Source organism: Bos grunniens, chromosome 8 (assembly GCF_055505025.1).
Source record: "Bos grunniens cultivar Pamir isolate PY7600 chromosome 8, Bosgru_T2T1.0, whole genome shotgun sequence".
Classification (NCBI taxonomy): Eukaryota; Metazoa; Chordata; class Mammalia; order Artiodactyla; family Bovidae; genus Bos; species Bos grunniens.
Window position 1 is genome coordinate 23,471,385 of NC_141172.1, and position 14,244 is coordinate 23,485,628.

The 14,244-nt window shown below is 45.4% G+C and overlaps 1 protein-coding gene across 6 annotated transcripts in view; it reads right to left on the reverse strand.

Annotated features, from left to right (window-relative positions):
* ACER2 (alkaline ceramidase 2) overlaps window positions 1-10,636 on the reverse strand; it is a 32,433-nt gene extending 21,797 nt beyond the window's left edge. For all 6 annotated transcript variants that reach the window (XM_086414945.1, XM_086414942.1, XM_086414944.1 and 3 more), the window contains exons 1-2: window positions 10,331-10,636; window positions 150-264 (exon numbers count right to left, since the gene is read on the reverse strand). In XM_086414945.1, coding sequence (XP_086271071.1) covers window positions 150-264; window positions 10,331-10,438 — 223 coding nt within the window. In that variant the 5' untranslated portion in view covers window positions 10,439-10,636. The remainder of the gene's footprint in view (window positions 1-149; window positions 265-10,330) is intronic.
* Window positions 10,637-14,244: the final 3,608 nt, after the last annotated feature.

The following is a 14,244-nucleotide window of genomic DNA, read 5'->3' on the forward strand; positions in this document are numbered from 1 at the left end:
TATTCAAAAGAGTCCTCCTTCTGGAGTCCAGGAAACAACATTAAAGTTTCTTAGGACGTCAGAGTGACTTTGGTTTACAGAGGGGTCAGGGAGTGTGCGGAGTTGCACTTCCTCCCTTTCAGCCCATGCTCACAAACAAATCCACTTACCCACTACAACCAAGAGAGTCCATATTAAGTAGATGCCACTGTTGAAGCACGTTGCATACTGCCGGAACAAGCACATGCAGATGGGCGGTAAGATGAAAAACAAGACGTTGCTGATCTGGGGGCGGGGGGATGAAAAATGAGAAGATGAATATTAAGCAAAAGGGCAAAACTAAAGCAGCTTGTTCCCAGTATGTCCTTTGTAAATGGAGATGAATGCGGCCACACATCTTTTTTTAACAAGAAAAAAAAATTCACAACTAGGGAAACTTACAAGTTCTATAGTAACCATTTTAGGGGGATACTTCTTGCCTCTGTGATCACAGGAGCAGCTATGAAAAGACTGGGGCTTCCCAGGTGGCGCTAGTGGTAAAGAACCTGCCTGCCAATGTCTGCCAATGCAAGAGATGTAAGAGACTTGGGTTTGATCCCTGGATCGGGAAGGTGCTCTGGAGGAAGGCATGGCAACCCACTCCAATATCCTTGTCTGGGAAATCCCATGGACAGACGAACCTAGCAGGTCATAGTCTGTGGGGTCACAAATTGTCAGACACAACTGAGCATGTACGTACACACACACACACACGAAAACACTGCCATCTGAAACTGCCCAGAGTCCTCTCTTGATGTGAAGAATCAACGACTCTTTTTCTGCCCAATTATGAAGCATCCTAATTTACCTGAATAATCATTTTTAAAGATAAGGCCTGCACTAAATACTGGTAAAAAATTTTAAAAGAATAGTTTCATGAAGAATGAGAAGGACCAGACTTGTTCTAGCCCCCCCTTAATTTTCTGCCAGCCAGGTCCTGGGCCCACATGAAGGCAGGGAGTGCCTTCCTCATTTCCCCCTTGTCAGTTTTCTCACCCTAAGCCAAACCTACTTTTAGGTAAAGATCAAATTTGTAGCTTTAAAATGGCATCATTTTATTTTTCAGACTGGATTTGAGTCTATTGTCTCTTCATAGGTCACCTGGCTTTTTTGAAAAAACAGACTGGACCACCTAACTCTAGAATCTCACCTCTAATTTTTTTTAATTTCTTTTTGTCTATCTTTTTTTAACTAGGGGGGAGTCATAGCCAATTCTTTTTTTCCCCTAGATTTTTTTAAACTGAGGTAAAATTCACATAACAAAATTAACCATTTTAGGAGTATATAGTTCAGCAGCAGTTAATGCAAGTATAATATGCAATCATCACCTCTATCCAGTTCTGAAATGTTTCCATCACTCCAAAAAGAAACCTCATATCCATGAAGCCATCACTTCCCCTTTTCCCTTTCCCCAGTCCCTGGCAACCACTAATCTGTTTTCTGTCTCCACAGATTTGCTTATTCTGGATATTTCATCAAAGTGTAATCATGCAATAAGTGACCTTTTGTGTCTGACTTCTTTCACTCAGCATACTGTTTTGGAGGTTCACCTGCATTGTAGCAGGTAGCAATACTTTCTTTTTACGAGTAATATTTCATTGTATGTATACCACATTTTGTTTATCCAATGTTCTTACAGTGTCCTTAACAGTGAACAATGCTGTTATGAATATTCATGTCCAAGGTTTTCAGTATTTGTTTTCCATTCTCTGAGTTATATCCCCCCAAGCTAACACCGCTGGATCATATGGTAATTGTGTGCTTAACTTACAAACCACAAGACAATTCTCCACAAAGGCTGAACCGTTTTACACTGCTACCAGCAAGGTCCAAGGTCCTACTTTTTCCACATCCTTGCCAACTCTTGTTATTTTCTGAGGTTTTTATTTGTTTTGTTTGTTTAATAAGGCCATCCCAGAAGGTATGAAGTGTTAGGGATAGTCAGCTTCTTTTAAACTTTCACCTCTAATTGAGGAGTAAGGAGCTCCTCGGGAAGGACTTGAGCATGCAGAGGAGAGGAGATGTGCAGAATGTTTAAACAACAGCTGGGTCTAAATGCACAACACCAGGGAGGAAGGGGTGAGAGAGGGGTCAAAAAAGACTAAAACCTTTCAGAGACAGAAGATGGAGTAGATGAAGTCTGGAAAGCCAAGAGCATGGGGGCTTTCGAAAGGAAAGACTGGTCACCCATATTAGACAACACAGAGCAGGTCTCAAGGAACCACAAGGGTGGGTGCCCAAACTGAATGAAAGGAGCCAGGGTAGAAGGGCTTTTCCAGACCTGGGAAGTCACACTGAGGCACAGCTAAACAAAATGCATCGGCAAATCCCGGAACTGGAGGCGCAGTGCGGGTGGACACTGGCAACATCAGTAACCAATGGACGCCTCTGTCACCGTCTGGGAACAAGAGGGGATGGGAATGCCAGTCTTCAGAAAGGGGAGAAGGATAGAGTGGAGAGAGAGAAAGAACAAGATCTTTTGTCGGAGTGGGATAGAACAAGGCTGCTGCCTTTGGTTAAAGTTCAAGATAAATCCCTCATGGGGCTGCATCCGGAGCCCCGGGGCTGCCTTCCGGAGAAGCGGGTGCCTGGCTCTAGTTGGCCCATTCTGATGGGGACCTTTTTCTCCTTCCCCCATTGGAGCTACTGGCAACCCTGGGTGAGAGTCCGGATAAATGACCACAGCAGTCCCAGGCGGTATGCAGTGTCCACACTTGGGAATATAGCCAACTCTCTTTTATTTACTAAAAAGCAGATAAGGAGGGATTCAGGACAAGGCTGTATGTAATATCACAGCCTTTAACTTTCCATGGAGTTATTTAAAGAACCCAAGATCTCAAAAAAAAAAAAAGAAAAGAAAGAAAGAAAAACACTCAGATCTTTAAGAGTTAAAATGAGAGACCTTACCAGTCGGACACAACTGAGCTACTAAGCACGCATGCATGTGAAAGATGTTAAATATTTTATAAGGGGATGTTAAAGTAATGGCCTGGAAAGGCTCCCAGGCTAGCCAAGCTCAGAGAGGCAGTCACCCACAGACGTGGGGTCAGCATCCAACCACTCTTTCCACTGCCCAAAGCTGACTTTTTTCACCTTCAATCCATCCAACCACATTCTGACCACCTTGGCTTCATGCTTCGATTGGCATCTGAAAATTCTGAACTGCATCACACATCGTGTACCAATGACCTTTAGGTGATTTAAACATCGCTCTCTGTTTTGTTAAACACAGAGGTAGAAGGAATTAAAGGTGAAAGGGGAAGGAGGAGAAAAATGGGATTGTGATACCATAGGTAACTCTCTCCTCTCATGTACATGAGTATGTTCTCCATGTAAGAAAAAGAATACATTACAAAGCTCAAGTCTGCCTTGCTATCCTCCTCCCTGGAGATACCCACTCTTCTCAGATTCATAATCCTCAATTTCTTTGCATTTATGTAAAGATATTTATCATATATATCACACATTGCAACATTATATTTTGGCAACTTCCTTTTCTCATTCCACAATACACCCTGCTAACCTTTTACCTTCTTAAGTCACAGAGATTTGCCACACCTGCTGAGGGTCCTGCAGAAGGCAACACTTCACTGAGCCATTCCACTAATGGTGGGAAGCGCACTGATTTACAGCCCCACCTAACAACTCTGGGGAATATAACACAGCTTTTCACCCCAGTACAGTCATCCTTCTATATCCTTGGGGGATTGGTTTCAGGAGTCCCTTGGATACCAGACTTTGTTGGATGCTCAAATCTCTTATATAAAATAGCATTATATATGCAGTATGCATATAACATACACACATCCTCCTGTATACTTTACACTGATTGCAAAGTATAAATTTACACTTTACAATGGGAAAACAATTTTTCCACAGACGGGGGGAGGGATGGTTTGGGATGATTCAAGCACACCAGTGGGTAGCGGCTGTAAATACAGATGCAGCTTCGCTTACTTGCCCACTGCTCACCTTCTGCTGCCCAGTTCCTAATACGTACTAGTCTGCAGCCCAGGGTTGGGAACCCCTGCTTCAAATCATCTCTAGATTACTTACAATACCTAATACATGTAAATGTTATGTAAATAGTTGCAGCTATACAGCAATTCAAGCTTCCCTGGTGGCTCAGATGGTAAAGTATCTTCCTGCAATGCAGGAGACCTGGGTTCGATCCCTGGGTCGGGAAGATCCCCTGGAGAAGGGAATGGCAACCCACTCCAGTATTCTTGCCTGGAGAATTCCATGGACAGGGGAGCCTGGTGGGCTAAGGTCCATGGGATCCAAAAGAGTCAGACATGACTGAGCAACTAACACACACACATGCAGCAATTAAAGTTTTGCTTTCTGGAACTCTCTGGAATTTTTTTTCCCAAATATTTTCAACCCACACTGGGTTGAATCCACAGATACAGAACTACGGACATGGAGAGCCGACTGTATATGTTTATTGCCTCAAATCCTCTCAGTCTCCTTTGCTTCAGCCATGTACAACCATCTATGGCCAAGCTGTCCCTTAAAAGCTATGCCCCATGATGGCCATAGCTGTCAATCTATGTTAGCGCTAGCACTGTACACAATGACTTTTAAATTTACACACAATTCACAAAAACATGAGGTAGTTAAATACACCTCCAGTGAAATTATGATAGCTCAAGTATTTTTAATGCCCGTATCAGAGAGTTCAATTTAGAAACACTATTTAACAGATAGTTCCAAAATAACCCTGAAATCTCAGTATTGCTTCTGTACAACCCATCTACCAATACTTGCTGGCCTCCACTGTGCCTTTTTAAGACATAAATCTATGGGGACTTCCTTGGCAGTCCAGTGGTTAAGACTTCACCCTTCCCTTGCAGGGGACATAGGTTCCATCCTAGTCAGGGAACTAAGATCCTGCATGTTGCACAGGAAAAATTAAAAGAAAAAAGACATCAATCTATGAAAAGGAAAAGCCCAAATTAGAGGGAGATGCTCCCCAAGACAAAAAGAGGAAGGAACTCTGAAAGAAATGTGGGAAAGCAAATGAGTTGTGGTTAAAAAGATTCAATGGCTCCATGTCTACTGAGAAAACGAAACTTCTCCTCAAAGTTACGTAGCTCACTGAAGTTGAATAGTTCAGCCAAGGGGTATTTTTTAAAGCCCATTGTTGGACTATCCTTTGGAGAATTGGCTTGTTTAGTGCCTGCCTAACAGATTTTGTTTTAATTAAAAGGAAACCACAATTTAAAAATTTATTATTTCCTTACAGAGTTCCTCATTCTGTGACATTGCACCAAAATAATCTCAGGAACACACTGCAATCTCATCCTGACGCATGCGATTGTGCATTTTCCCAGACAGAGGGCAAACACTGACAAAGCAACAGGCTGTAAATTCTTTTGAGCAACAAGTTCATAAATAGCTAACAGACATTACCCTGGCTGAGGAGACTATGTATCTTAATCAAATGCAGGTTTCTAATGATCCATTCCATTACGGCAGGCCCCCTTTCTGCCTCTGGGATGACCAACTGTCCTAGCATGCCTGGCACTAAAGAGGGCTTCCCAGGATATGGGACTTTCAGTTTTAAAAATGGGAAAATCTCAGGCAAACCAGAACAAGTTGGTCACCCAGCTCAGAGGCCTTCCTGCAAAATCTACCCACCTCCCACAGTATACCACCCAAAGAGAGGACTAACAACACTTCGAACTGGGGTCTCCTGCATTGCAGGCAGATTCTTTACCAGCTGAGCTACGAGGGAATCCCACAAACACCACCTCAGCCACTTGTGTATAATACCTCTACCGTGGTCCTCACCACCCAGGTGACTATTTGCGGGTCTGGTTTCTGTGACAGGCACACAGTTGCCCAGCAAGTGGATGGCTAGATGGATAGAGACTGACTGACTGACTGATAGATAATCCTGCCCTACAGAGAGTAGTCTGTGGCATATAAAGGGAACTCCACTTATCTTGATGATGGGAACAGAGCTGAGTAGGGGAGGTGACAGACCATGGGCTGATTTTAAGCATGTATTTTTCTTCAAGACTTTTTTTCAGCACCAGTTCATTTCCTTCTGTCCCTCTGGGTCCCCAACAGAATTCCCAAAGGCCAAGCTAAGTGATTAAAACACAAACCCCACTTTCCTCCAAAGCTGCTAGGTTGTGGATCTTTCTCTGACTGTGACCAGGCCTTAGAATGTAAAAAGGAACTTAATTCAATAAAACTTGTATTTAGAAGAAACAGTACAAAATGTGCACAGGCAAAAGGCTGTGGAAGGGCATGATATGTTCTTGGAAGAGATATTTGGGCTTGGCTGACGCAAAGGATGATGACAAGATTTAAAGCAATGGAGATATGTGGGCACCAAAAGCAAAATGCTCTATACTCCCAAACATTGCCAGTAAGAACACAGATCAGAGTACTTTCTCTGGTGGACCATTAAACAACACTCACTAGTCGTCAAAGTAAATACTGCCCTCAACACAGCAATTTCCTATCTAGAAGGAAATGGCAACCCACTCCAGTGTTCTTGCCTGGAGAATCCCAGGGACAGAGGAGCCTGGTGGGCTACCGTCTATGGGGTCGCACAGAGTCGGACACAACTGAAGCGACTTAGCAGCAGCAGCAGCAGCAGCAGAACTAGTACCTGGAGAAGTACATCCAGATGCCTATTTGAGGACATTCATCGTCTAACTGTTCAGAAACCAAAATGAAAACAATAAACAGGAACTGCCCTAAATGTCCATCAATAATAAATTGACTGGTCAACCCATTAAAGGGAATACTATATAGACACTGCAAAGAAGAAAATAATTCTATACAATCCAATATGGGATTATCTGCAGGACAAATCAAGTGAAAAAACAAAGGTGTAGAGGAATTTCTGTAGTGCGATCTCAACTGGGCTGGAAAAAAATCTGGTTGTGGTGTGTATATACACAGGCCTCCCTGGTGGCTCAGGCAGTAAGGAAACCGGCCTGCAGTGCAGGAGACCTAGGTTTGATCCCTGGGTCAGGAAGAACCCCTGGAGAAGGAAATGGCCACCCACTCCAGTATCCTTGCCTGGAGAATTCCATGGACAGAGAAACCTGGCAGGCTACAGTCCATGGGATAGTAGAGAGTCAGACACAACTGAGTGACTAACACTGTGTATACACATGTTGCACACGTATTTTCTATGTTTACACAAATACATGCTTTTTACATGCTTTGAAAATGTCTGAAAAGATATATAAGAAAGGGTATTTTTCACTTTATAACTTGCATATTTTTTTAACCATGATCATGTTGTTACTTTTATAATAAACAACAATGGCAAAAAACTACTTTAAACGACTTCCCTGGCGGTCCAGTAGTTAAAACTGCACTTCCACTGCAGGGGGCCTAAGTTCCATCAATCCTTGGTCTGGGAACTAAGATCCCACATGCTGCAAGGTTCAGCCAAAAAAAAAATCCCAAAACTTTTTGTTCCATATCCACCACCATGACTAGCCAAAAGATCAAATGGTCCCAATGCAGGAGTTTTAAGTTAAAGAATGACTAAATAATAAATACCTATACTGTGCTAAATAAATTTAAAGTAGCTATAATGGCATTTGCATCTTCAAGAGCAGTTATCTTAGTAGGGTCAAACGGACCATCCAAGTTCTAACTCTAGATCTGCCATTTTCTTGACCTTTGCAAGTTTCAAAATCTATCTAGGCCTCAGTTTTCTCCTGTATCCAATGGATGTAATAAATAGCACCCACTGCTGAGGGTGACGGTAAAGGACCCTGGGGAGCTTCAACAGCAAACAACTAGTGGTGGCCAGGAGTGACTGCAGTTGCAGGAGTGGCAGCTGACCACCAAGATCCATTAAGAAGGTTCTAAACCCCCCCCTCTGAGTCCTCCTGACTTTACATCTTCAATTTTTCCTCAATCAGTAATGGTTATTATTTTATTGTAAAATAGATAATTATGCCTGCTGCCTTACTCTGAGAATTTAATGAGATGAAGGAAATGGCGCCCCACTCCAGTACTCTTGCCTGGAAAATCCCATGGATGGAGGAGCCTGGTAGGCTACAGTCCATGGGGTCCCAAAGAGTAGAACATGACTGAGCGACTTCACTTTCACTTTATCACCAAGTAGCTCACTGTCTTCCCTAATACAGGAGTAAGATAAGCATGGGTTTGTTCTGTGACAAGGATCAGAAGATAACTAAGACGTGGGAAGGAGAGAAGGAAACGCTTTTTGCTAAATTCTTTGGATCTACACTCTACAAAGTCTGATGGCCGACTTCTCTGAAACCCTCAGTATTCGCACTTTGCTAAAGCAAATTCTGTGGTTTACAAGTATGCCAAAGAACAAGCTTTGTCAGGGGGACCAACAGAGCTAATTAGCCACAGATGCTGCAGCTGAAGATCAACAGCTCATTTCTAATAAAGACTTTAGCACTCACTGCGTAACAGCTCCAATGAAACCAGATTAAAAGTAAGGACAAAAATAAGCTCTCCTCCTCATCCAGCACCCTGGGGTTGACTCGAAGCAGCTATACACTAACTTTTTTGGCCAAATAACTAGACCTGACTCTACTGGCCTCAGACACCACAGATAATTACCTTGCTGGGTACGTGAGAATCTGTCCCCAGGCTGTCATTTCTTCTCTAACTTTGGTGAAATCCTCAGTAGTACTCTCCACTTACAAATGGAAAAACTGACCTACTGCCTTTGAAAGCACCCAGCCCTGCCCCAGTCCATCCTCTGTGGGCAACTGTCCACACCTGACTGCATGCTCTGAAACAGGTTGTACAATAGGTGGAGGGTGGCCACCTCTGATGACCGCATGTGTCACAGCTTCTAGGGGCAGCAGAGGACCAGGTTTCCTTGCAGAATTAACCCAGTCATTTAAAAAAAAAAAAAAAAAAAAAGGAATGTTTGCTGGGAGGGCAGCCCAGGAATTCAGCACTGAAGGGAGGGAGAGTGCAGGCTCTGGATCATGGTCCCAGCTCTGCCAGAAATGACCACAGGGCCGCTCCCCTCTCCAGAGTCAGTTTCCTCAACAGAGAATAGAAGGATGGGGACAAGCTCATGGAAATCCCTCCAGGCAATAAGCATTGACTCAAGCCCAGGACATTTTCTCCAGCAAATCAAAGGGGAAAATCCTAAGGAAGAAAGTCAAAATTCACAGTGACTCACATACCAGGAGTTGCTGTTTTCCACATTACAGCAGTGAAAAGATAAGCTGCAGAAATGGCCACACCAAGTCTCACATTTGGAACCATATTTGGACTTGGCAAAAAGAATAGACATTTCCTTCCCAACTGCAGGCCTGGGCTTCCCAGGTGGCACAGTGGTAAAGAATCCGTCTGCCAGCGTAGGAGACGCAAGAGACACGGTTTCAATCCCTGAGTCAAGGAAATGACCCACTCTGGTGTTCTTGCCGGGAAAATTCCATGGACAGAGGAGCCTGGCGAGCTACAGTCCATGTGGGTCACAGAAAGTCGGACACAACTGAGCACACACACACACAACTGCAGGTTTTCCCTCCCACGAAACACTAAGAGCACACAAGATTCTGCAATGGGACAGTTTCCTCTTGACCACAGCTACAGACCCAGGCAAGTCCAGAAAGCATACACACACACACACACACACACACACACACACACATCACTGCCAAATTTCCCTTTCACTTCTCTGGCTTAGTAACTGCACAGAGCACAGGCCTAGGGAAACTGATCTAGGGGCTAGTGTGAGGCTCAGTACTAAAGGCAAGAACTCGTAGTAATTAACTTGATTAATTCTGGCCCCAGGTAACTCGACCTATTATTGATGTACTTGGCGGGGCAGGGGCGGGCAGCGCCAACCTTCGGAGTGGCCCCCGCCCCACAGACCTGCCTGGAGGTCACCCCCTTTCCCGGACTCCTAGAGCAGGTACTCGGGGTAAAAACCGCACAATGCAACCCAAGTGCGTCACACCACAGAGATCCTAAGGGAGGAAGGGAGTAGTCCCCGCGGTTTCACCGCTCCCAACTGACCCAAACTGGAAGAATGGGCTGACACGGAGCACCAGCTCCGGGACGGGTGGGGACCAAACAGGACAATAGAGCCATCAGAAAGAAATGACCAGAGGAGGAGGATGGCCCAGATGTCAGGGACAGAGACTGGAGAAGAGGACAGATGGAGAACTGGAAGGCGCGCAGGGTAGGGGGCGTGGGTCGACTTTGGCCGCGGAGCGAAAACGCCCCAGATGCACGCGTAGACCAGGGTCCTGGCTCCAGGTGCAGCGGCTGCGCTGGGGGACAGCCCCCTCCCGCCAGCCCGTGCCATCCCCGCTCCCGTGCCCCGCACCGTGTTGTAGAACTCGGCGATGGCAGGCACGATGGTGTAGTTGTCCTCGCACCAGTCCACCTCCGAGCTGCCAGCCCGCAGCTGGTCCCACCAGTGCGGGGCGCTCATGGCCACTCTGGGGCATTGGAGCAGAGGCTCCCGCAGCCGAGACGAGGCCAGAGCTGCTGCTGGAAACCAACGGTGGTGGTGGTGGCAGCGGCGGCCGCGGCTTTATGTACCACGGGACAGCCGCCGGATGTGGCGCCTCCTGGGCCGGCCTCTCGGGGCTCCGCTCTGTCCTGTAGGACGTGACTGGCTCTCGGACCCCTCCCTAGGCTCCGCCCCCTGGGGCAGCCTGCAGGACCCAGGGCCGGCCACGCCCACCCCAGAGGCGGGATGTGCGGGGGACCGGGGAACGAGGGGAGGCGGGATCGGCCCCCTGCACCCGCTTCTAAATACGCCTGTTCCCAGCAGGTGGCAAAGGCTTTGACAGGCCTGCCCCCGCCCACCTTCCGGCTCAGACTTGCAGGCGCCCCCTACCCTTGTTAAGCGAGTTGTGACAGAACTCGCCCTGGCAAAACTTAAAATTAAGGAGGAAACCCAGGGGGACCGGACCCCTACGGAATCTTGGGGAAGTTTGCTCAGACTTGCCTGTGTGATACGTGGGACACCCACTCTCACGGCGGAGAAAAGCCCTCAGTCCCTCCGAAGTCAGTAAGGGATTGCTTGGTGCGGTGGGCCGGGGCAGGAAGACCTTGGGGACTGGAGTAGGGGACCAAGGACTCTCCCACGCAGCCTCTGCCACCCAAACCCTGTTGCTGCTGCAATTTTGAATACTTTCCTGCTCTCCGCCCCTTGGACTCCAATGCTAGAATAAAGTCTTCTATCGGGTCAAACTTCAGCTATCCGAACCCCCAAAGGATGCAGTGTGACAGGTATGGCACCTCCAGAACACCCTAGGTACAAGAGATGATGACGCATATATCGCACTTACTATGTACCAGGCTGGAGAAGGAAATGGCAACCCACTCCAGTATTCTTGCCTAGAGAATCCTGTGGATGGAAGAGCCTGGTGGGCTGCTGTCCATAGGGTCACCCAGAGTAGGACACAACTGAAGTGACTTAGCAGTAGCAGCAGCAGCATGTACCAGGCACTTGTTGAAGAGTTTTCATGTGTCACTTCATGCTCCCAGAGGAGATCCCCTCATTCGAAAAGTCAAGAGGACCTTTCTGACTAGACCTGCTCAGAAAGGTTCCCTGGAGGTAAAAAAAGGGAGGGGGTGCCACCCCATAGTAAGTGATGTTGATACCCTGGTCTTCTTTGCTATAATACATCTTGGCCAAGAGATGCATGCACACACATGGGAGAACCCTAAGATACACCAAATACAGACGCTGAACCTGGCAAAGCAAGATGACTGGCTAAAGGAAACCCAAAAGAAATGCCCCATAAAAGTGATTCAAGCTACTGCGAGGATACGACTCTCTCTCTCACTCTCTGAACCTACCTGTGTGCCTATCCTACACGTGTACTCTTTTCCTCCTAATAAAACACTTTACTTGTTTCGCTTCTCTCCGTATCTATATGGAAATTCATTTCTACACAGCTGACAGGCCAGGGCCTTGTCACTGACCACTGGTCCCTGGTGGTCTAGTGGCTAGGACTCAGCACTCTCACTGTCGAGGCCTGACTTCAATCTCTGGCCAGAAGCGGAAATCCTGCTTCAAGCCTCTGCAGGCCCGGGTCACCTGAGATCATGTAGTTTCTACATCAAAGCTAATCTAGTCCCACCGATATCTGGAGAAATAGTTTTGGTTGGTCATGGCTCTCATCCTTCTTCCTTGGGCAGCTCCAGAAATTCAGCTCAAGATAGCAGTGGCAGAAGAGGCCCTTGTCAGGTGACTGTCACTAGGCTCTCCTTGCTCCAGCCTACATGGTACCCTGAAGGCCAGCACCTCCCCAGGGCCTTACCTCTCTCTGACTTGACTCTCTACTTGGACCCTGGCTAGGGCTCCAGGGCCTTATGCCCCCAGTGTCCATCTTCCACAGGTTCCTGCACAGCCATTTGTTTATCGTTCCAGACCTCCATCACTGGCAGAAACTGCAGGCCCCAACTCCTCTCCTATACTCCAGGAAACCCAGCTTTCAGCCCTGGGAGCCAGACCACACTTCTCTGTTTAACTTTGTCCCAACTTCTATCCTGTCCTCTTCCTAGACAGCCAGTTCCACTGTGTCCTGAAAAATAAAACACCCATTTAACCCAATAATCCCATTCCTCAGCATATATCCAGAAAAAACTATAAAAGGTACATGTGCCCTCTTTCCATAGCAGCAAGACATGGAAGCAAACTAAATGTCCATTGACAGATGAATGACTAAAGAAGGTGTGGGGCATATATACAGGAACAATGGACTATTAATCAGCCATAAAAAGAATTAAATACTCCTATTTGTAGCAACATGGACAGATCTAGAGATTATCATAGTAAGTGAAGTAAACCAAATAGGGGAAAACAAATGTCATATGACATCACTTACATGTGGAATTTAAGAAAAATGATACAAGTAAATTTATTTACAAAACAGAAATAGACTTACAGACATAGAAAATAAACCTATGTTTACCAAACAGGGAAGTGGAGAAAGGGATAAATTAGGAGTTTGAGATTAACATATAAACACTGCTGCTGCTAAGTCACTTCAGTCGTGTCCGACTCTGTGTGACCCCATAGACGGCAGCCCACCAGGCTCCACTGCCCCTGGGATTCTCCAGGCAAAAACACTGGAGTGGGTTGCCATTTCCTTCTCCAATGCATGAAAGTGAAAAGTGAAAGGGAAGTCGCTCAGTCGTGTCCGACTCTTAGCGACCCCATGGACTGCAGCCTACCAGGCTCCTCTGTCCATGGGATTTGCCAGGCAAGAGTACTGGAGTGGGGTGCCATCGCCTTCTCCGATATAAACACTACTATATACAAAAAAAAAAAAAATAACGAACAAAGACCTACTGTATAGCACAGGGAGCTAAACTCAATATTTTATAATAATCTATAAGGAAAAAGAATCTGAAAAAGTATGTATATATATATATATATCTCTCTCTCTCTGAATAACTTTGCTATACACCTGCAACTAAACAACACTGTAAATCAACTATACTGCAATAAAAAATAAGACTCTGTAAATTTCTAATATGGTAAATATTGGTAGATATTATTAAACAAAAGTTCTTTATATTCCTTAAGTTTTTAGTATTATAGGAGTCTTCAGATCAAAAAGGTTAAGAGCTGCTATTAAAAAGAAAGATATCCCCAATTAAATCATTTGTAAAAGATATTTTTATCATTTAGTTTGAAATATTTATTGAATGAGAGCTTTTAGACTTAGACATATATCATTATACATCATCCTTGACCCCACAATAAAAAGAAAAATAAAAGCAGAAGAAATTCATTAAGGAATTCCTGTAGTTTCTTCACACACAGAATCTCTATTCCTCTGAATCATTTTTTGACTCAAAACTGCCAGTGTCCTTAATTACCAAGTCCTGGTGATGCAGCAATTTTAAGAGTACTTCACTACTGTGTGCTTTCCAGCCATGAATATCTCGTGTACACCTTTGAAAGCTGGCATATTCTTGATCTTACCTGAAGGTGTCAATAGAAGGTTTTCAGACAACGGGAAGCATGTTTCTTTTCCAAATTGTCCTTGTACCATTTGTTGACGGAAACATGGAGATTACAGTCCCCAAGTCATCCCACCAGGAAAAACCACTGAGTTTGTGTGTGTTCAGGCAGTGACAAACCATCTCCTCTGTCACCTGGCCGACCATGATTATAAAATCCCATTCATTGTAAGATGTACCTAAAATTCAGCAATATTACAATGCAGAACAATGTTTTAGTACCAGTGAAATTTGGAATTTGCTGGATATTAT